Genomic DNA, 20,462 nt, shown 5'->3' with positions numbered 1-20,462 from the left:
AGATGGATGATTGTTATGGAAGAAGGAGGAGGAGGAGGAGGAGGGAACTTTGTCTTTCTTCCAGAGGGAGGCAGTTTAATAACTGCAGCAGCGGGAAGGTGGAGGTGATCCGTCAGGGTGGAGCTCCACCGAACACTCCTTACTCCTCCTCCTCCTCCTCTTCCCCCTCCCCCTCCCCCTCCTCCCCCTACGATGGAGATGGAGAGCTTCACTCGTCTTTTCATCATTAATTTGCTTTTTGTCTGCTGTGGAAACACTCACTCAGTCAGACTGAGGAAGGGAGAGATAAAGAGAGAGAGAGAGTGTGTAGGTGGAGGTCTCTCTCTCTGTCCCTCTCTCTCCTTTGTATTCATCACCTCTTTCCTCTCACTCTCTCTCTCCTCCTCTCTGCTTCCCTCCTTTATCCCCCCCCCCCCCCCCCCCCCTTTCCTCTCTCTCCCATCGTGCCTGCCTCTCTCTCTTTGCTCGTGCAGCAGTAGCAGCAGCAGCTCCAGCTCCACTCCGGGCTCGGCAGCAGGCACGAGCGCACAGCACGAGCCGAGCGAGCGCTTCTCCGGCCGCTGCACGGACCGACTTGGCACGAGGGGCTCTTCATCTCCACCTGCACCCCCTCCATCCCTCTCTCCTCCAGCAGCTCCTCCAGCTCCCCCTGCTGCTGCTCGCCGCTCGCCGCTCCGTCACCGACACCGAGGCTTGGAGCGGAGCTTCGGCCGCGGCAGCAGCGCCTCTCGCCGGGACAAAAAAAAGTTACGGAGCCGCCGGCGGAGCTCCGGGACGCTGCTTAACCCGGGTGAACCCGCCCGGCACGGCACGGCACGGCTCCTCAGCGGACTCCATGGAAACAGCGCCGTGTGGACGGACTCCGCGTGCAAGCTGATCTCCGGACTGTGTGAACCGAACCCAGAACCGCCCTCCCTCCGCGTCCTAACAGTCCGCTATCGATCCGCCAGGACGAGGTGTTGATTGTCCCGGTAGATCGATACCGGTGATCAAACAGCCGGGTCCTTGGGGGACGGGGAGAGGGAGAGGGAGGGCCACGTGACTCGCTCCTCTCCGTGACGGATCCCCGGACGGTCCCGCTCGACATCCGGAACCGCTACTAACTAACCCCACGAGGACGGAGGCAGGTGGAGGAGGAGGAGGAGGAGGAGGAGGAGGGCGTGGGGGTGAAAAAAGCAACAACAAAAAAAAACATATATCGCGGCGCGCGGGTCTCTGTGACGTTCACGAGGCTCCCGTGTGGAGCCAGAAGTTATCGGAGCGTGGGGCGGCTGACAGATTGCGGACTGAGTTGTCTCGGTCCGCCGGTCGGTTCGGTCTCGGCGCGAGCGGCAGCGGGCACGAGCCGCCGCCGCGTTCTCCCGCTGAGCTCCGCCGCTGAGCGCGAACCGCAGCGGGCGATCCGTCATTTTGAATGAGCTCCGAGGATCCCCGCGGAGCAGCGGGCCGAACCAGCTCCTCCACGGTGAAATACAGCCTCATGCTGGCCGTAAATGATCCTCTTAAGCTCGCCTCAGGAGAGCGCGAGCGTACAGAGTTATCGCCGTGATTGAATATCCCACCAGAACAACAGAGGCGGCGGTGAAACCGCGGTTCGATCCGTCGGTACGAACCGTCAGGTGTCCCTACGGGATCTCGGCTGATACCTGGAACAACGGCGGAGAATCACCGGTCCTGATCCAGAGAGCGAGCCCGAAAACACTGTGACTCCTTGGAACTGAGTCGCAACTCGACTCGGCCTGAATCGGTGAATCGCTGAGCTGGTGAATTAAACCTGCGAGTCGTTCCCCAAAGTGAGGTGTAATCAAAAGGCGGAAGCCTGTGCTGTTGTGTTGTTGTTGTTGTTGTTGTTGTTGTTGTTGTTGTTGTTGTTGTTGTGTGTGCGTGCCTGTGTGTATGTGAGGTCGAAGTGCTGTTCATCTCCCGCTGTAACGGCCCTAATAATCCAGAATGGTGCCGCGGGGGTTTGTTTACGCTTAACAGCAGCTCTGGAAGAGATTTTTTAACGCTGAGGAAATTAACTTTACAGCCGCGCCGCAGTGGGGACTGTGCGTGTGTGTGTGTGTGCGCGTGTTTGTGTGTGACTGGTGTTTCCAGCCATGTTGACGTTACACTCGTCCGGGCGGCCGTCTTCGTCGTCCGAATGTGCGTAAATTAATTCTGGATTAATCGCGCTCTCGGTTTTCCCAGCTAAAGTCCATGGATGCTCCGCTCACCCTATAGCCACGTTCTCAACAGCATCCCTCCTCCTCCTCCTCTTCCTGATCTTCTTCCTCCTCTTCCTCCTCCTCCTCCTCCTCCTCCTCCTCCGACTCAGGAACTTGAAATCGAGCCACGCGCCATTGATTTTCCCGGACGACGCCTCCTCGCTGCTCGCGCTCCCTCGCTCTCGTCGGCTGACATGTGATCGGCGGCCGCGGTGTAGCGTTCCCGCTTCGCGTCGGAGCTGAAGGACGTCCGCGGCCAGCGGAGGCGGAGGTCAAAGTTCAGCCACTGCAGAAAAACCAACTCTCGCCGACTCTTGAGCGACAGCCTGCTGAGGTCGGTGCTCGATGAGCGTCGGCGCCCTCTGACGGACCTTCAGGGACATCCAGCTCCTCTCTCTCTCTCCCGGTGACCTTTGACCCCCTGGGCGCCATGGGACTGGAGGAGCCCCGCGAGAACCTGCGCAACGGCGGCGGGCTGTCGGAGCAGTGGGCCGAGTCGGTGGTCCGGCCCCGCACCACCGAGCGACACATCCAGGTGAACAAGCGCCTGCTGCTGGGCTTCGCCGTCTCCATCATCGCCCTCATCCTGGTCAGCGGCCTGGCCGTGGCGCTGGGCGTGCGCTTCGAGGACTGCAGCGGCCGCACTGACCCGGACGGCGCCGCCGCCGCCGCCGCCGAGTCCGGACCCCGCGGCGGGTCCCCCAAGATGAACGCCAACAAAGGGGAGCGGACGACGGAGGAGGAGCCCTGGAGGAGCTCCAGGCTGCCCGGCTCCCTCAGGCCGCGACACTACGAGCTGCAGCTGCTGGTCCACATGGACAACTTCACCTTTGCTGGAGAGGTCAGCATCGAGCTGGAGTGCGTCAACGCCACCAGATACATCGTGCTGCACGCCGACCGCCTGGAGGTGAGAGCCCTTTAATTCCACTGCCTTTTATCTATAGGTTTTTATAAATGTGATAAATCTGATGGCTGAAAGTTACGGATAATTAGGTGTAAAAAATACGAAAAAAAAAAATTTTAAAGTACTGATTCAAAGTGAGAAAGTACAGGTTCTGAAATGAATGTCTTGTGTTTTGGCCATGAATTAGACATTGGGTGATCATTTTGCAAAAAGTCAAACAAGTTGTGACAGAATAATCTGAAGGGGTCAGAGGTCAGAGGTCAGAGGTCTTGATGAGCATCTGGATCATTTTGAACAGCTTTGCTACTCTCAATACGAGAGTCTTTTTTAAAAAAAAAAAAAATCTTTTTCAACCGCAGCAAGTAACAGATGCAGGGAGTCCGAAGATGAACGACAATAAAATGAAATGACAACCAAATAATCAAGTACAGATACGTGGAAACGCTACGATAGAACTCCCTCTCTCGGAGAGAAGAACGGAAAATCAAAAGGGAATCTCCAGAAGGTCCCTGGATCCAGAACGAAGCGGTTCTGGACGCCGACATCCGTCACGGCGGCTCTTCAAAATAAAACCACAGAAGAAGAGACGGTGTTTGCGGCGCCTCGGTTTCCTCCTCCACCGCCGCTGGGGTGCATTTCAGGAGGCGGAGCCACACTGGCCAAGAGAGAAAGTTCCAGATTAAAATCGCCACATTGCTCCGACTTCCTGCCGCTTGCTGTTGACTTTTCTGATGGTTGACTCCAAACAAAGACGCCTCGTCTGTGGAAAAAACAAACCCTGCCACCCCAGCACCCTGTCCCCTCCCCCCCGCCCACAAACCCCCCCCCCCACCTCAGACAACAACAGCAGCTCTGTTTATTTCCGGATTTGGCCTTAGAGGTTTCCTTAACGAGGCTAATTAACCGTCAAACTTGCTGTTTCAGCCCGATTTCTTTTTTCTCTGAGAGACCCAGAGAGAGCGAGTAAGCGAGGGAAAGAGAGAGAGAGAGAGAGAGCGCCTGGGAGAAAAACGCCTGAGTGGCGTGATTTTCCTGGCCGGTCATCCTGCCGCTTTAATATGCAAGAGTCATGAATCCGTCTAATTTGAGCAGAGCCCAATTAAAACGCCTGCAGCCCCTTTAGCTTAAAAAAAAAAAGTATTTATTTATTTATTTATTTATTCTATTTCAGTCAGAGCAGCATGGGGCCAGAGGTGGCGCTGTCAGCAGGGGGGTGGGGAGTGGGGCGAGAGTCTCTGGAGCGTCCATCTCAGTCCATTCATTCATTATAGGAACTAAAGGAAGAATTGTCATGACATGTCAAAGGTCTACGGTGAGAAAGAGCTCTGCAAAGGTGTCAAAGAAGCCCCGCCCCCCTCTAAACCTACCAGCCAATCAGGACGTCTTGAGCTCTAACACACCTGTTGGCATCCCAGAGTGGGTGTGTCTCTGTTCTCAGAGTGGGCGTATCTGTCTTCTCAGAGTGGGCGTGTCTCTCTGATTAAGGTTTCAGAGTGGGTGTGTCTTTGTTCTCAGAGTGGGCGTGTCTTTGTTCTCAGAGTGGGTGTGTCTCTCTTCTCAGAGTGAATGTGTCTTTGTTCTCAGAGTGGGCGTGTCTCTGTTCTCGGAGTGGGTGTGTCTTTGTTCTCAGAGTGGGCGTGTCTGTCTGCTTAAGGTTTCAGAGTGGGCGTGTCTTTGTTCTCAGAGTGGGCGTGTCTCTGGTCTTGGCGGTCTGCCTCTCTGAGCCGCTGCTGCAGGTTTGATCTCCAGAAGCCTCCACTGAGCGCGTGCAGTAGCGGAGCCTCTTTGAAGTTGATCCCTCTCTGACCCGACCGCTCAACTCGCCGCCGCTGCAGTACTTCCGGCACGCCGCCACGTCACCTGACCCAGCGGGTCAAACCCTGGTCATCAAACAACGTAATGAAGATCTGGGTTTTTTTCATGAGCCCGAGGGGGCGTGGCCAAGCCCAGTGCGGCGCCGCTTACGCTGACTCACCAGAACACGCTGAGAGGAAGAAAAAACCCTACAATTTTAATCCGAACGTTTCCTGTCCGTGTCAGCGAGCCCATCGATCCGTTGATTCATCAAAGAGACAACACACACACACACACACACACACACACACACACACACACGCGCGCGCGCCCAGCCTGATTAGACAAGTGTGGCTGAAAGGAGGCCGTTGTTGGCGGTGCCATGTTCTCCCATCATGCACTGCTGCCCATGTCAGTGAGTCTGCGGTGAACTTCAGTGGGTTTTATGCTTTAATGAGGAGCTAGTGGAGGTTCACACACACTCACACCCACACACACACACACCCACTCTCCCGTCTTCTATGCCAAACTGGTATCGACCCTTTCGACGATGCAGAGAAAAAGAGAAAGAAAAAAAAAGTTTCAGGGTGAAAATCCAGCAGAAGGCCGAGGAGGAGACCAAGGTCTGACTGGAGATCAGGCTGACGATCAGGCTGGAGACACCTCTGACTGAAGGTCAAGGACGGATGAACACAGGATCGATAGATGAACATCCGGGAATAAAAAAAAATAAGATAACACAAGAAAAACAACATTTTGATCACAAACACAATTAAAGAATGAAAATGTTTTTTGTTTTTTTAATGAAGTTGTCGTCGCTTTGTGACAGAAAGGCACAAAACAAAAGATAAATGACAGGTGTCTGCTTCAACACTCTTTGAAATCGCTGTGTGTCTGCGTGTGTGTGGCTTCGACTCCATCGTGTTTCGAGTCCAAAAAAATACTTTATTATTATCATTATTGTTATTATTATTGCTAGCGTCTTGCTGATCAGCTCAGCAATTGATCGTCCCCTCCCTCTGCTACCTCCCCCCCCCCACCAGGTGGACCGGGTGTCGGTCACGGCGGAGGGCGGGGCCGGCGGCCGCTCGGCCAACAAGCAGGGAGGCGGAGCCATGCGGGTCAACCGCCACTTTGCCTTTGGCGCCACCCAGGTGTACGTGGTGGCGCTGCAGCGCGAGCTGAAGCCCTCCAGGATCTACAGGCTCAACATCAGCTTCGAGGCCGCCATCGAGGACGAGCTGCTGGGCTTCTTCAGGAGCTCCTACACCCTGCACCGGGAGAGACGGTGAGGCACGACGCACACACACACCGCACGCACACGCACACGCACAGGCACACACACACACACACACACACACACACACACACAGTGATGGGCACAGATTTTTTTTTTTTTTTTCGCAGCAGCAGGTGGCTCAGCGAGAAAAGGTCAACACTTCACATCCTCGACATTGATTAACTCTCTCACACACACACACACACACACACACACACACACGCGCACACACACAAATGCACACTGCCAAGTCCCTTCTTGGAAATTTCCCATAAGACTCAGCTGCAGCGTTGTTTCCACATCAGTTTTCTTCCACCACGGTGCTGATATGTGTGTGTGTGTGTGTGTGTGTGTGTGTGTGTGTGTGTGTGTGTGTGTGTGTGTGTGTGTGTGTGTGTTTGTGAGAAAGGCCCCAGGAGGTCCAAACATTTTATCAACGTCTCTTGCACTTATCGCCCCCCCCCCCCCAGAATACACACACACAAAAACAAAGTTAATGGATGGAATGAGTGACAAGCTTGCCCCTGATTGGTCGGAGCAGCGGGGCGAGCTGGGTGTGACCGGCTGGTTAAACAGACAGCGCCTTATATGGGCTGCTTCCTGTTTTTCAGGTGGCCCAGAACTGCTGCTGGTTTAGCGATAGCTAGCTGCTAGCTCAACTGGTTCCTCAGCTTCTGGATGTGGTGAATTGTGAGCTAAGGACGTCTTAACGAGTGGAATCATTATTATTGATGACGCCATATTAATGTAATTGATTAAGATATCTCTCTGATTAGAGAATAGCAGCATCCTCGGCGAATAACTGAGCCAATTGGTGCTTTAAGCCTAGAGAGCCAATGATAATCAAAGCACTTCCTGTTGTCGTGTGTGTGTGTGTGTGTGTGTGAGCCTCAGTGGAGCCTTTTTTCTACGGAGGTCAAACCAAAACAAAGCCCTCTCTCTCTCTCTCTCTCTCTCTCGCTCTCTCTCTCTCTCTCTCATTCACCTCCCATCAGCCGCTGCCCCAATCGATCGCCCATCAATATGGCAACCAATGGAGCTGCAGAGTGCTGTGACTTACTCGCTCACTCATTCACTGTCTCACTCATTCACTCTCTCACTCTCTCACTCACTCTTTCCCAACCGGGCGAGCAAGAGGGCGTCGGTCTGCGCTTCTGAAGTCTGTTAATCTGATGAGTAACCAGCAGAGCGGCGGCGAGGTGCAGCGGCTCACGCGGCTGAAAGGGATCCGATTGGCCCCCTGTCAATCAGTCAATAAGCCCCACCCCAAAAAAAAACTCTCTTGGGCTTTTTCTCCCTCACGGACACCAATAACTCCACTGGATTATTGTGACTCGGCGCCATCTGGCGTCCGCCCCAGTCTGCTCGGTGGGTAAGGTCAAAGGTCACAGCCGTCACTCGGCTAATTATGTCATCATGATTTGGCTGTCTGGCCAAAATTCCAAATATTATAGCTGGCTGTGAAATCATAAAATGAAAACATGCGGACACACACACACACACACACACACACACACACACACACACACACACACAGAGTTTAACCCCCGCTATTGATCTCTGCTCTGTGCACATGCGGTCCTCGGCTGGTCACATGACCGTGACATCACAGATGGCGACCTGATGTGTAGCAGAGTGTTTCCCACAAGGGCTGCGTGGCTCCAGGGCTCTGCCCACATGATGGCGCCAACGTGTCCAACTGGAAGATGATGGATGCAGCCTGTTCATTTTCTTTCATTCTTTCTTTCTCTTTCTTTCTTTCTTTCTTTCTCCTCATCATCCGTTTGGTCCGAGTCCAAATTCCAAATCAATGGAAGTGCAACCACTTCCAGCCGCTGCCGGCTCGTCTCCTTTACGTCCATCGGTCGGCCAACACGCTGCGAGGCTGCCGGCGTCCAGCAGGGGGCGACTGTTGAGACGGCAGCAGTTAAAGCAGACAGTTCAAGGCACCGCCTCCAAAGGGAAAATAAATGTTTCTGTGTGGGCCCAACATGGCGGCCCATCTATTTCAATGAGGTTGCAATGTGATGCATTGGAACTTATCAGCAAATCAGAATGAGCCCAGACACAGCAGCGCAATGTAATTTTCTTTTGTTTTTTTTTTATAACATATTTTATTGAGTTTTTCATACAAACAAGGAAACAAAAAAACAGCCAGCACAGCTCTAACAATGTTACAGAAAATAGCAATAGTGATAATAATAACAGTAATAAAAAAAAACAGTAATAATAACTAATATATGGGGCGCAATGTAATTTTAACGTGGCGTTGCGCTGAGAAGATAAAACTCCCTTCTTGGGATTTTCCTGGAGACTTTTTGCATTTTCTGCCGCGGTACCTCGTGTGGCCACTAGAGAAAACAGTCACTGGAGCCAAGCAAGGTCTACAAGGTAGAACAGTTCCTCCTCCGGTTTCTCTTTTTAAGTCAATTAGATTAGATAGAACTTTATTGAACCTTTCAGATGCTGTCCTCGGGGAAATTAAAAATTCTCGTAGCTACAAAAAAATAAGCATGGAAAACAGACGCAGAGGTGAAAGGCATGGAAAGCTTAAGATAAAACAAAAATATATTCTCTTATATATAAATTGAAACTTTTGTGCTTCTGTGAAAATCCTCTCGCCGGAGTTTTAACAGCTGGGCGGAAAAGTTGAAACTTTTGGGAAATGTTGTGGTGAAAAAGAGATAAAATGAGCTTGGCCACAATAAATAAATTATGAAAATAAATTCTGTGGCAGCAGATTGTTTTTGACTCTGGCTTTGACAGCGGACGTGGCTGTTTTAGCCCCGACAACAAGTTTTTATCTTCCCACTTGTGGCTCGTCAGCCACTTCCTGTTTGCCTTTGTTTGTCGGCGCTAAGCGCTAAGCGGCTATCTGCCGTCCGCAGCTGCCGCTGCTCCTCTTTCCCTTTCTTTTTATTCCTCCTTTTGCTGTGATTCGTTCTGCTTCGCTCACATCTCTCAAAGATGATTGGCTGCCGGATGGGCGGGAGGGGGGGCCGTGGGGGAGGGGAGGGGCTCTATTAATCGTGGCAGCCTCTGATGTGTATCCCGACTTGCAGCCGCAGCAGCAGCAGCAGCAGCAGCGACGCGTCCTCCGTGTTTGCGTAATTAAAAAAGCGCTGCGTCTTTGTGTGCCGCTGCTGATAAAACAACAACACAAAAGCGCTCCAGCTGCGAGCTCGCGGGACTCATCGTCTCCAGCTCTTTGATTGGCCGAGGAGGGACACAGTCGCTCGCCAAAAAAAAGACAGTTGTTTCTTCCTCTGTTAGCGACTTCCTCGCGCTAACGAGGAGAGGAATTAGAGCTAACGAGGCGGCTAACGAGGCCGGCGGCCTGACGAGCATCGGAGATGTGGGGGTGGGGGGGAGGGAGACGGGGAGGTGAGATGGGCGGGAGGAGGGGGGGAGGGAAGTGGGAAGAGGGGGAAGGGGAGGTGTTAACAAGGGATGGAGGCAGACGGTTAGCAAAGGTGAGGCTTCACTAGCGGAGCCCCGCCCCCTGAGTGTGTGTGTGTGTGTTTGCCACCCCCCCCAGACTAGATGAGATGTTCGGGATCGATAGTCGCTGCAGTGAGTGTGTCGGAGTGTGACCTATCAGCAGCAGCAGCAGACATTAATCCGCTCTCTTACTCACCCAGGGACACGCACGCACACACACGCACACACACACACACACACACGCACACACACACACACACGCACACACACACACACACACACACACACACACACACACACACACACAGAGTGGGTGTAATGGAGCTCTCCCCAAATCGAAGATGTCATTTTGGACGTAAGGCGGGCCGAGGGACCCTGAACCTCCGTTTGAGCCTTGTTAGCCAGGCGGGTGGCCGTTACCGACAGAGGCAGGAAGTAGAAACGTAGAAACAAATTAAAATCTCTGTATTTTACGTCGCCGGGCCAATGTTGTTTTTTTGTAGAACGGCGTCTCTGAGCTTTGCGGAAAACTTGCTGTCGCTCAACGTTGAATAATGTAAAATGTTATTTACGCCACGGTGACTCGCTGGTGTAGCAGGTAGGGGGGGTTGTATGTTTTAAGTCGTTTGAGCCGAAAGACCCTGCTTCAGTTGGTGTCCGCAGTTAATGAAGCTAATGATGCTATCTCCCTCAGTTTGGCCCGGACAACAGTAGAATGAAGATGAAAAATGAAAAATACGATTCCAAAAAACAGAAAAGTCACAAATCTTTTCTAAAAAGTAAATTGAACTGAAGTTCAATAAGTGACGTTGATGGAGGGGGAACCAACCAACCTGCTTCCTGTCGCTCCTTAAATAGACTCCATCAAGCCCCGCCCCTTCCAGCCCCCACCTGCACCATGCACTGCAGGTTTCACACCAGAGCTGATGAATCAGCCTCTCAACCAGCTTCCTGTGACAAACACACACACACACACACACACACACACACACACACACACACACACACACACACCCTCTATCACTGCGGTGTTTTCAATATCAAAGCGGGAAATTGCAATTGGAGACGTTGCTTAAAGAGATCCGTATTTCCGATATGATGATTCCGTGTGTGTGTGTGTGTGTGTTCATTCCTATATCAATTACACACACACACACACACACACACACACACACACACACACACAGGAAGCAAGCGGCCGAGTCAACAGTTTCCCCTTCAGTCACATCTGTGAATCTAAGTGTGCAGTGTGTGTGTGTGTGTGATTACTGGTATTACTGACAAAAAGGAGACGAGGCGTTGATCACACACCAACACTGTGGGGTCTCACCAGATTCAGTCGGACAGTGGACAGTGAAGCTGAAGACGTGGTCCATGTTGTTCTTGTTGGGGGTGTGTGTGTGCGTCCGTGTGTGTGTGTGTGTGTGTGTGTGTGTGTGTGTGTGTGTGAGACGCCGCAGCTCTTCTTTGTTGGTCCTCTCCTGCCCAGATAATGACAAACCCTACAGGAGGAACTGATGCCATTTTCGTTCCACCGGAGTCGAGACGTCACGCTGCAGCATGAATTCATGCATGAGCTGTTCACGTGTGAGTGTGTGTCTGTGTGAGTGTGTGTCTGTGTGCGCACGCCTGTGTGTGTGTGTTGTCCGGGGCAACGCTGTAGGCCGACCGTCTATCAGGATTACTGTGACAACAAGCGTTACCTTGGCACCGCCGACTGTTGGCAACCTGCACCGTGTCAGGCCGTGCGTGCGTGTGCGCGCGTGCGTGCGTGCGTGCGTGCGTGTGTGTGTGTGTGTGTGTGTGTGTTTTTGCGCGCGCAGGCACGAGCGCTCTCTAATACATTCCCACTTTATCTCGTCCCTCTCAGGCTCCCTCCCTCCATTATTCTACCTCTCTCTCTGTCCATTTGCCTCGCTTGTCCACTGGTCATTGTTCCGTTTCTTCACCTCCTGCTCCTTCCATCACCTTCTCCTCTTTCTCCTCCTCCTCCTTCTCCCATCATTCTGAATTCTCCATCTTTAATATTTGCCATCTTCCTGTCTCCTCGTCCTCCTCCTGTCTTTCCTCTCTCTCTCTCTCCTTCTCTCGCTCCTCTTCATCTTTTCCTCCTCCTCTCTCCACCTCCCCTCCCTCTCTTTCTTCTTTCCCTGTTCTCTCTCTCCGACACCTTTGTACCTCTGCACTCGTTCCCCTCCTCTCTCCTCTCGTTCTCCACAAACTGGGGGGGAAAACTTTGCGGAGGGATTATTTCCCGGACTTTTAATTTCCAGCCCCCTCCCCCGCCCCCCAGTCAGCTGACTGACAGACAGACGTAGTGAAGCTGTGATAGGACGACGACGTCGTGCTCTGCGTTGAACAAATCTGCGGTGGAACGGAGAGAAAAAGGTCCTGGTGTTTACTTTGGATTATCTCCGAGTGCAGAAGCATCTTCTCCTTCTTTTCTGTTTTTTTTTTCTTCCCTCAACTGTGTAAGACGACAAACAGAGGAAATTTTCCTCCTTTTCCTGACCTGTCGAACTGCAGGGCGCCACCTGCAGCTCCTCCTTCAATCAGAAGGCGGAAATCACGGCAGACAAGTGGGGCTGTTTGAGATTAGAAACAGGCTGGAACCAGATGGTTCCGCTTCTCCACGTCCAGCTGGTGGAAGGTTTTTCATCAGAACCAAGACTTTGGATATTTGGGATGAACTGAGATTCAACTGCCAATCTGTCAGGGCTCCACACTGCCCCCACGTGGTCACGTTTCGCGAGTAAATTTCATGCGCAGCCAATTTTTCTTAAATGATTAAATATATTTCATTGGTGACAAACGTCTTAACGATTTATTTGCACATCAGAAGTGTGTATTTTTTATTTAAGCTTCGAGTGAAAATCAGAGGAAGTCAGAATATTTGACTTTGCAAGTCCATTTGCAGTGGCGCCCCCTAGATTTCCTTGCCTGAAGTTGTAAGTTAGGGGGCGCCACCGCGCTCCTCGTTGGTCAGTCTGCAGCCCTGCTTCCTCAGTTTTAGTTTGGCCGTGAATCATCTGTGTGCAAATCGACTCTTTTCGACATTTCCTCTATTTCACAGTTGTCAAACTCTGACCCGCGGGCCAAATTTGGCCCACAGCGTAATTTATTTCTGTGCCCGCGAGGCAATGTCAAATGACTACTTGAGCTGTTGGCCCGCCAATATTATACAGCACATGTAGCGCTAACAATACAAATCCCAGAATGCTCTGCTAGTACTATTCTATTTACTTTAACAGACTATATGTCATGTTTTCTTCATGCACTTCTTCTTGCTCCTCCAAGGCCTGAATGGTTGCACCTTCAAAAGTGCCGCACCATTTTTATTGACTTTTTATTTATTTTGATTCGTTTATTTTCTGTTGAAATTGGATTCAGCATGTGTGCAGTATGAAGGTATTGATTGTATTGTATGAAGTTTTGCATTGCTCCACATTCAGCTTGTTTGGCTCCATATAAGACGGTTCACTCTTCTGTCTGGAGAAAGATTTATTCAATTCAAGACTTGAGTTTGACACTCCTGCTTTCATTGATCTGCGTTTCTTTGCCTGACAAAACCAATTGAAGCTGATCTCCCCTGTCCTCTCCCCTCCACCCCCCCGCCGGGCTGCAGCTACCTGGCGGTGACCCAGTTCAGCCCCACCCACGCCCGGAAGGCCTTCCCCTGCTTCGACGAGCCGCTCTACAAGGCCACCTTTGCGCTGACGCTGAGCCACGACCTGCAGTACACCTCGCTGTCCAACATGCCGGTGGAGAGCAGCTGGCAGTCGGAGGTGGACGGCTGGAGCAGCAGCCGCTTCGCCCGCACGCCGCGCATGTCCACCTACTACCTGGCCTGGGCCGTCTGCAACTTCACCTACCGAGAGACGCACAGCGACTCGGGCGTGACGGTGAGTGGCCACAGCCTGGGACTGCTTCCGTTCACAATGGCTGTGTCCGGATTCAGGGTCCGCATCCTTCGAAGGAAGCGTCCTCCGTCAGAAGGAAGAGTCCGGCCGAAATGGACGAACCAAAACCCGCCTCCCCGGTAACCACATGGGAGGGTCTAGCCTTCGCCATATTTCCTGGTGGCGTCCCCGCCGTTCCCTCCTGCTGGCCAACCCCGGAAGTGACGTTTTCATAGCATCAAGCTAACCATTGGTTAGCTTGATGCTAACGATGGTGTTGGATGTTCAAATAAGTAAAAACCCTACGTTAAAAACTGAATATTTTATGTGAAATTTCAGTACTTAAATTTATACTTCGTGTCTTTGCCAGTACATGGCGCTAATTTCAGCTGACTTCCCAGGATCCCAGGATGCTTTGCAGCAGCACGCAAAGGCATCCTGGGATACAGAAGGAAACGAAGGATAGTAGCGGTGTAGCCTTGGAATCGGCTAAAAGTAGGGCGCATTTTCGAGGGCGCATTTGGAGCGTCCTTCGGATTTTAGTGAATTGGGACAGGCCGTCGCGCAGTGCTATGACGCAACTTCCTTTCAAATGCATGCTTCGTAGGATGCAGACCCTGAATTGAGACACAGCCAATGTTGTCATACAATGTCTTGGTCTGGATGAAGAACCATACTCTGCTTTTTTTGCATAGCAGATGTTCTTGAAGAACAACCACAATACGTTGTTGTGTTATATACAGCACATTGTGTTCTTCCACCTTGGATCAGAGTGTCACGGGATGTTGCCGCGTGACTCGTCTCGATCAGTTGACGTTTACTGAAGGCGTGACCCACCCGCCAAATTTGAATAAGTTAAAGATCAGCTGATAAAAGACGAGTCACGCGCCAACATCGCGTGGCTCTCTGATCAAGGTGGAAGAACAAACCTTAAAATCTATGTCTGAGATAACAGAAGCAACAAGATAATGGTAAGAATGGATTACAAGTCAGAGTTGGATCACGTCGTTCCAGCTCCAGTTTGGCCGCTCAGCCACTTGCTGTTCTCAGCTCTGGTCTCCTCACACGTTCGCATGTCCCGCTGCAATGTGATGCAGTTGCAGGTTTTGTCCACCGCATCCCACTCGGCGCTGTCCAATCAACTGGGTTTTTATGGTCCTCGCTGAGTTTATCACGTTTTACCCAGCCCTGATTTGAAAGTCAAAACCCTGCAGTGCAACACACGCACACACACACACACACACACACACACACACACACACACACACACTTTACAAGGACGAACAACACACACGACCTTGTTCCTCCTCCTCGCCTTCCTCCCCTCCTCCGATCATCTCTCTATCAGTGTAATTACAGCTCATCCATCTCGTCTGCCCGAGTGTCAAGGACACACACACTCAACGCTCGCACACACACACACACACACACACACACACACACACACACATACACACGCTCACGTCGCCTTTGTCTTCTCATTTCTGATAGATAATTTTTGAGAAATGCTTTAATGGCAAATCCCATCTGCTTCATTTATAACCATCAACTCTGTGTGTGTGTGTGTGTGTGTGTGTGTGTGTGTGTGTGTGTGTGTGTGTGTGTGTGTGTGTGTGAGTGTTTTGTACAGCAATTAGCCTGGAACCACCGATGCCTTGCAGATTTTTCATGGTTGTCATCAGTACATTAAACTTTATCTTGTATTTCCCCTCCTGCCTTTAACCTGCTGGTTAACCTGTTGCTTACACACTGCAACCTGCTGGTTAACCTGTTGCTTACACACTGCAACCTGCTGGTTAACCTGTTGCTTACACACTGCAACCTGCTGGTTAACCTGTTGCTTACACACTGCAACCTGCTGGCTCAAGGCAGGAGGGGAAATACAAAATAAAGTTTAACGTGGTGATGACAGCGTTGGTTACACCCTCATAAAAAACACGGTGAAGCTCTTTCACATCCTTCAAACGCTGCAAGCCGTCTCCCAGTTCATCCCTCCATCCTCTGTGATGGGAGGAGGAGCTCTACTTTGAATTGGGCGTTCAGACTCCCCCCGCTGGCTGGCTGAGGTATTGCTGTTGCATGCGGTGACTGGCAGTCGTGCGCGGCCTCTGGTAGTGAGCCGGCTGCTGAAGGTTCCTCCGAGGTTGTGAGATGATGTGAGAGGGACACTTTGCTTAATGTGGCGGGTGCAGCGCGTTCCCCCTCCCCCCCTGCGGGTGGAGCTGCCGCTGCCGCTGCCGCTGCCGCCGCCGCTGCCGCCCGCACGCTGGTGTGAAATCATCTGTGGCCGGCCAATTAAAAAACCCACAGATCAGCTCAAACAAGCTGGCGAGAATAAACGTGAACCCGGCGGGGGAGGGAGGGCGGGGCGTGACGGAGCGCGCTCATTAGCGACGGAAGCACTCAGATCTTCTGCTGATGAATGTTGAATGATGGAATTCCAGCGTCTTCGCCTCCTTCCTCCTCCTCCTCCTGCTCCTCCTCCTGCTCCTCCTCCACCTCCTCTATCTCCTCTTCCTCTTCTCCCACCTCTTCCTCCTCCTCCTCCTCCTTCTCCCCCCTTTACTTCCCCTCCTTATCCTCCTCTTCATTCTCCTTCCTCCTGCTCCTCCCCCGCCTGCTCTATCTCCCCCTCCTCCTCCACCTCATCCTCTTCTCCCACCTCTTCCTACTCCTCTTCCTCCACCTCCTCCTCTTCCTCTTCCCCCCTTTACTTCCCTTCATTCTCCTCCTGCTCCTCCTCCTGCTCCTCCTTCTCCTCCTGCTCCTCCTCCAGCTCCATGTCTAAGGCTGTGTTTCAGCGGGACTCTGAACTGCTGAACAGACGGCGGAGGAGAGAAAAAAAACCTAAAAAAAAACACAGGATGTAAAAATGGATCCTGTGTTCTGCCGTCGCTCTCATAATAAAGCCTTGTTTCCGCCCCGAGGCCGCTGCTGCTGCTGCTGCCGCTGCCGCCGCCGCCGTCTCTTTGCGGAGCAGCTTCCGCTGACAGAAACATTAATCCTCCACATCCCATCCCTCCATCCCTCCATCCCTCCATCCTCCGCAGCCAAAAAGCTCCCCAAGAAACGGCTTCCTGTGTGACGGAAGCCACATGGGGGGGAAAAAAACCCACAAACATCTCCGGCTCGACTCGACTTCCGAGACGGCAAAGAGAGCAAACAGCTGCTGGCGGCGGCAGCGGCGATGACAGCGAGGCGACTCGCTGATGCTCCACTGTGGTTCAGGGACTTCAAAGCAGTGCAGCGCCTTTTAAAAAAACTGTAAACGTCCGGGGTTTGGCTTTGCTACGTCAATCAATCAATCAATCAATCAATCAATCAGCTTTGTAGCACATTTAATAAAAACAAATCCAATGTGCTGCACATTGACAGATCAGAAATAATTGCAGTTATTATTAACCTCGTGGAGTATCATCATTTTACACTGTCATGTGGAGATCAACCTGCGGGGGCACTCTGCATTTTGGAAACGTTTCTCTTGATTATTACGCGAGGCCAGCCAAACTACAGTCCGGGGGCCATGTGTGGCCCATTAAGCTTTTTAATCCGGCCCTTAGCCGAACTTGAAGAAATGGTATTAATAGTCAGTCAGTCATAAAATGGCAAAAGCAAAGCAATGTTGCAACAAAATCAGTGTCTTTGAAGCCCCACGGTGTTTAGCTCTTTATTGAAATGACTCTGAAAAACACTGGAAACATGGAGGAAATACAGCTGTTTTATGACTGACTGACTATTGATATCGTTTCTTCAAGTGCGATCCCGGGCCGTAGTTTTCCCATGCCTGGACTAAAGTCTGACGACGGAGGGTTGATGCAGGTCCGTCCGTCCGTCCGTCCGTCAAACCACCAAGCAGCTCTGAAAGAGCAAATTCTTTCCTTTTTTTTTCAACGTTTTATCGTTGAATTCCTTCGGTTTCACTTCTTGAACGGCCGTCAAATGTCACATTAACATCCTGTAATGGGTCGAGGTGGCGCTAACGAGCCGCCGGGGTTGGCGCAGTGTCGCAGGGGCACCGCTAAAGGTCGCCTTCGTGCCACGTTTTCTTTTTTTTTATGTGACGATGGCGATCATTTAAAACAGAATCCGTCGCCGACGGCGACAGGTTGATGGTTCCTTTACTCAGCAGGTGATTTATTGAACCCTGCCGCCACCTGCTGGAGAGCAGCCAACATGACGCCTCCAGAGGATTGAAGTTTAGTTGTCAGGATTTCAAGCAAATGTCATTAGGAAAAAAAAAATTGGAACTGTTTTCCGCTCTTCGTACACGACTGGAGCCTCGTCGCCGTGGCTATGCCTCCTGGCTACACCCCTTGCTCCGCCCTCTGGCCCCACCCCCTATCTCCACCCTTGGCTCCGCCCCTGGTCCTGCCCCCTCTGGGTTGAACGGGGCTCCGTTCCACCTGGAAAGCAAACGGACGTCGACCTGGAGCCGAAGATGAATTGGCCAATTGGGGAGCAGCGTTTGGCCGGGGGAGGGGCAGGAAGAGGAAGAGGAAGAGGAAGAGGAAGATGTTGATGTTTTCCCACCGGCAAGTCTGGAAAGGCTCGGACCAATCAACCATCCTCAGGGGGGGGGGGCGAGACAGGGAAGCAGTTTAGTTTCAGTGTTTAAAAAAAAAACTCCAGGGAGGTTTCACATCTTCAACATCTTCATTATCATCCTCATCATCATCACCATCCAGTAACATCATCATCATCATCCTCATCTTCACCATCACTGTGATGTGATCGGACAGATGTGCAGAGGTCGGCTGATCTCAAAGTCAAAGCGGCGCTGTGTTTGTGTGCCTGTGTGTGTGTGTGTTGCGTCGTAGCGTAGCCTAGCGTAGCCTAGCGCCGGGGGCCTCTGTATCAGTTGCTAAACCATCCATCAAATTGGCGCCGCAGCCGAGCGTCTGTCCACACACACACAGACACACACACACACACACACACACACACACACACACACACACACACCCACCCATCCATCATCCGCAGAGCGACGGAACGCAGCGACGCCATGGACGGACGAGTGGAGAGATAACGAGGGATGGGGGGATGGGGAGAGGAAGGAGAAGTGGGAGCTAATTAGGAAATAAACAGGGAGCCGAAGGTGTTTTTATTGTGAGCTTTGTTTGGATTGTGTTTAGTTTCCTGCTGAGAGTTGAATTAGCATTTTTTATTATTTATTACTGTTTTTTTACCTGCAGAATCAAATTAGAGGGGAAAAAAAAAATACCATGAAATTGGGAACAAACGTGATGGGAAATCCTCTGCTGGCATGGAGGAGGGCGGGGGCCGGGGCCGGGGGGGGTAGAGTTCATGCGCTTCAAACTGAACAAAGGCACAAACAAAAAGATTTTTGCCCACTTCCTGTTTGGGTCCAATTGAGTAACTTTAGATTTCACACACATCAGGCATCCTTATTTATTTACTTATTTATTTTATTTATTTACTTCTGTTTACCTTGTTTTCTGTCTTTCTGTCTGATAATCACAGTATGTAATATTGTGTATTAATACAAAACATTTTCCAACTTCAACATTTATTTTATACGTTTAAAATTGATACACACACACACACATGAATGTTGTTGTTTGGTTATTCACTCTGTTTGTCTTGTAATGTCACTGTATTATCCTATTGCACAATTAAAAAAAAAAAAAAAAACAACTTCCTGCCCTCTGACCTCTGACCTGTGACCCCTGACCTCCCCCCCCAGGTCCGCCTGTACGCCCGGCCGGACGCCATCGCCAGCGGCGCCGGGGACTACGCCCTGGACGTCACCAAGAGGATGCTGGGATTCTACCAGGATTACTTCCAGGTGGAGTACTCGCTGCCCAAGCTGGGTGAGTGGCTGTGCTGATGCATCATGGGAAAGTAGGCGGGGCCCTGACCCGTTGTTGGCCGTTTGTCCTCCTGTCAATCAGCCGTTTTAAATCCGGTTTCCAGTTTGGTTTTGTTTGTGTGGTTGTGCCAGTTCTGCCGCTGCGCTGTGATTGGCTGCTTTACTGGCTGGTACGTTTCATCGTTGGCCACGCCCACAGCTTCCTGCCAGCTGATACCGACTCGTACCTGCTAACACCGACTGACACCAAATGGTACCTACTTTCCCGACCAACTGGTACCGATACTGACTGGTTCCCACTGATACTCACTGATGCTCCCTGGTCCTGACTGCGACCGATTGATACTCACTGGTACCCACTGGCACTCTCTGGTACCGACTGGTACTGAGTGACCCAGAGTGTTGGAGGCTCCACACAGAAAATCTTGTCAGTCTTATTGACTTCGAGCTTCTCCTCTGCTCTTCTTCTGCTGCCTGTCAGCCGTCAAACAGCAGCTTCCTGTGTTGACGGCGCCCCCCCCCTCGCCTCCTGCTGTCCGACCTAATGGGACGTGTCAGAGCCGTCGGGTTGCATCACGCCTGTCTGCTTCCTCCTCTCTCCTCCTCCTCCTCCACCTCCCTCCTCCTCCTCCTAATTGGTTGTGGTTTACTCTGCTGTCCTGCCACAATCAATTAGCCGCCTCCGCCGCCGCCGCCGCCGCTACCGAGCGAGCTGCTAATGCGATCAGGCCGCCGCCGTCTTGTCCGCGTCATCATCCGTCACTCACTTCCTCCTTCCTGTTCGGCTCAGACGAGGCCACGCCCACAGCCCCTACCCCTCCTCCTCCTTAGCTGCATTCACCTGCTTCTCCACGGTCACGGAGAGGTGATCACATAACCTGGAGGAGGAGGAGGGAAAGCTTACGTCCGTCCGTCCGTCCGTCCGTCCGTAAGACGGAAGAATTCGAGTCAAGTTTTAGGCGGTTTAAAGAATCCAGGAACAAAGTGCAGTGGATTTTGCAGAGTTCATCGTCAGTATTATTCACATTTTTTACCATCTTTAAGACCTTGCTGTCCACAGACTGGAGCTCCAAACTTCTCCAGACCTTCAGGAGAAGTTTACGGA

At 51.8% G+C, this 20,462-nt stretch overlaps 1 protein-coding gene across 1 annotated transcript in view; it reads left to right on the top strand.

The window, feature by feature from the left end:
• The first annotated feature begins 1,182 nt into the window (after nucleotides 1-1,182).
• LOC142900160 (thyrotropin-releasing hormone-degrading ectoenzyme-like) overlaps nucleotides 1,183-20,462 on the top strand; it is a 59,306-nt gene continuing 40,026 nt past the window's right edge. The window contains exons 1-4 of the mRNA XM_076044282.1: nucleotides 1,183-3,114; nucleotides 5,949-6,193; nucleotides 13,251-13,527; nucleotides 19,232-19,358. Of these exons, the coding sequence (XP_075900397.1) occupies nucleotides 2,638-3,114; nucleotides 5,949-6,193; nucleotides 13,251-13,527; nucleotides 19,232-19,358 (1,126 nt within the window). The 5' untranslated portion in view covers nucleotides 1,183-2,637. The remainder of the gene's footprint in view (nucleotides 3,115-5,948; nucleotides 6,194-13,250; nucleotides 13,528-19,231; nucleotides 19,359-20,462) is intronic.

This window comes from Nelusetta ayraudi, unplaced genomic scaffold (genome assembly GCF_046127955.1).
Source record: "Nelusetta ayraudi isolate G7.1 ecotype Tasmania unplaced genomic scaffold, CSIRO-AGI_Nayr_v1 ptg000079l, whole genome shotgun sequence".
NCBI classification, from domain to species: Eukaryota; Metazoa; Chordata; class Actinopteri; order Tetraodontiformes; family Monacanthidae; genus Nelusetta; species Nelusetta ayraudi.
The sequence above is the reverse complement of the archived record's forward strand: the minus strand, read 5'-3'. Positions and strand labels throughout refer to the sequence as shown.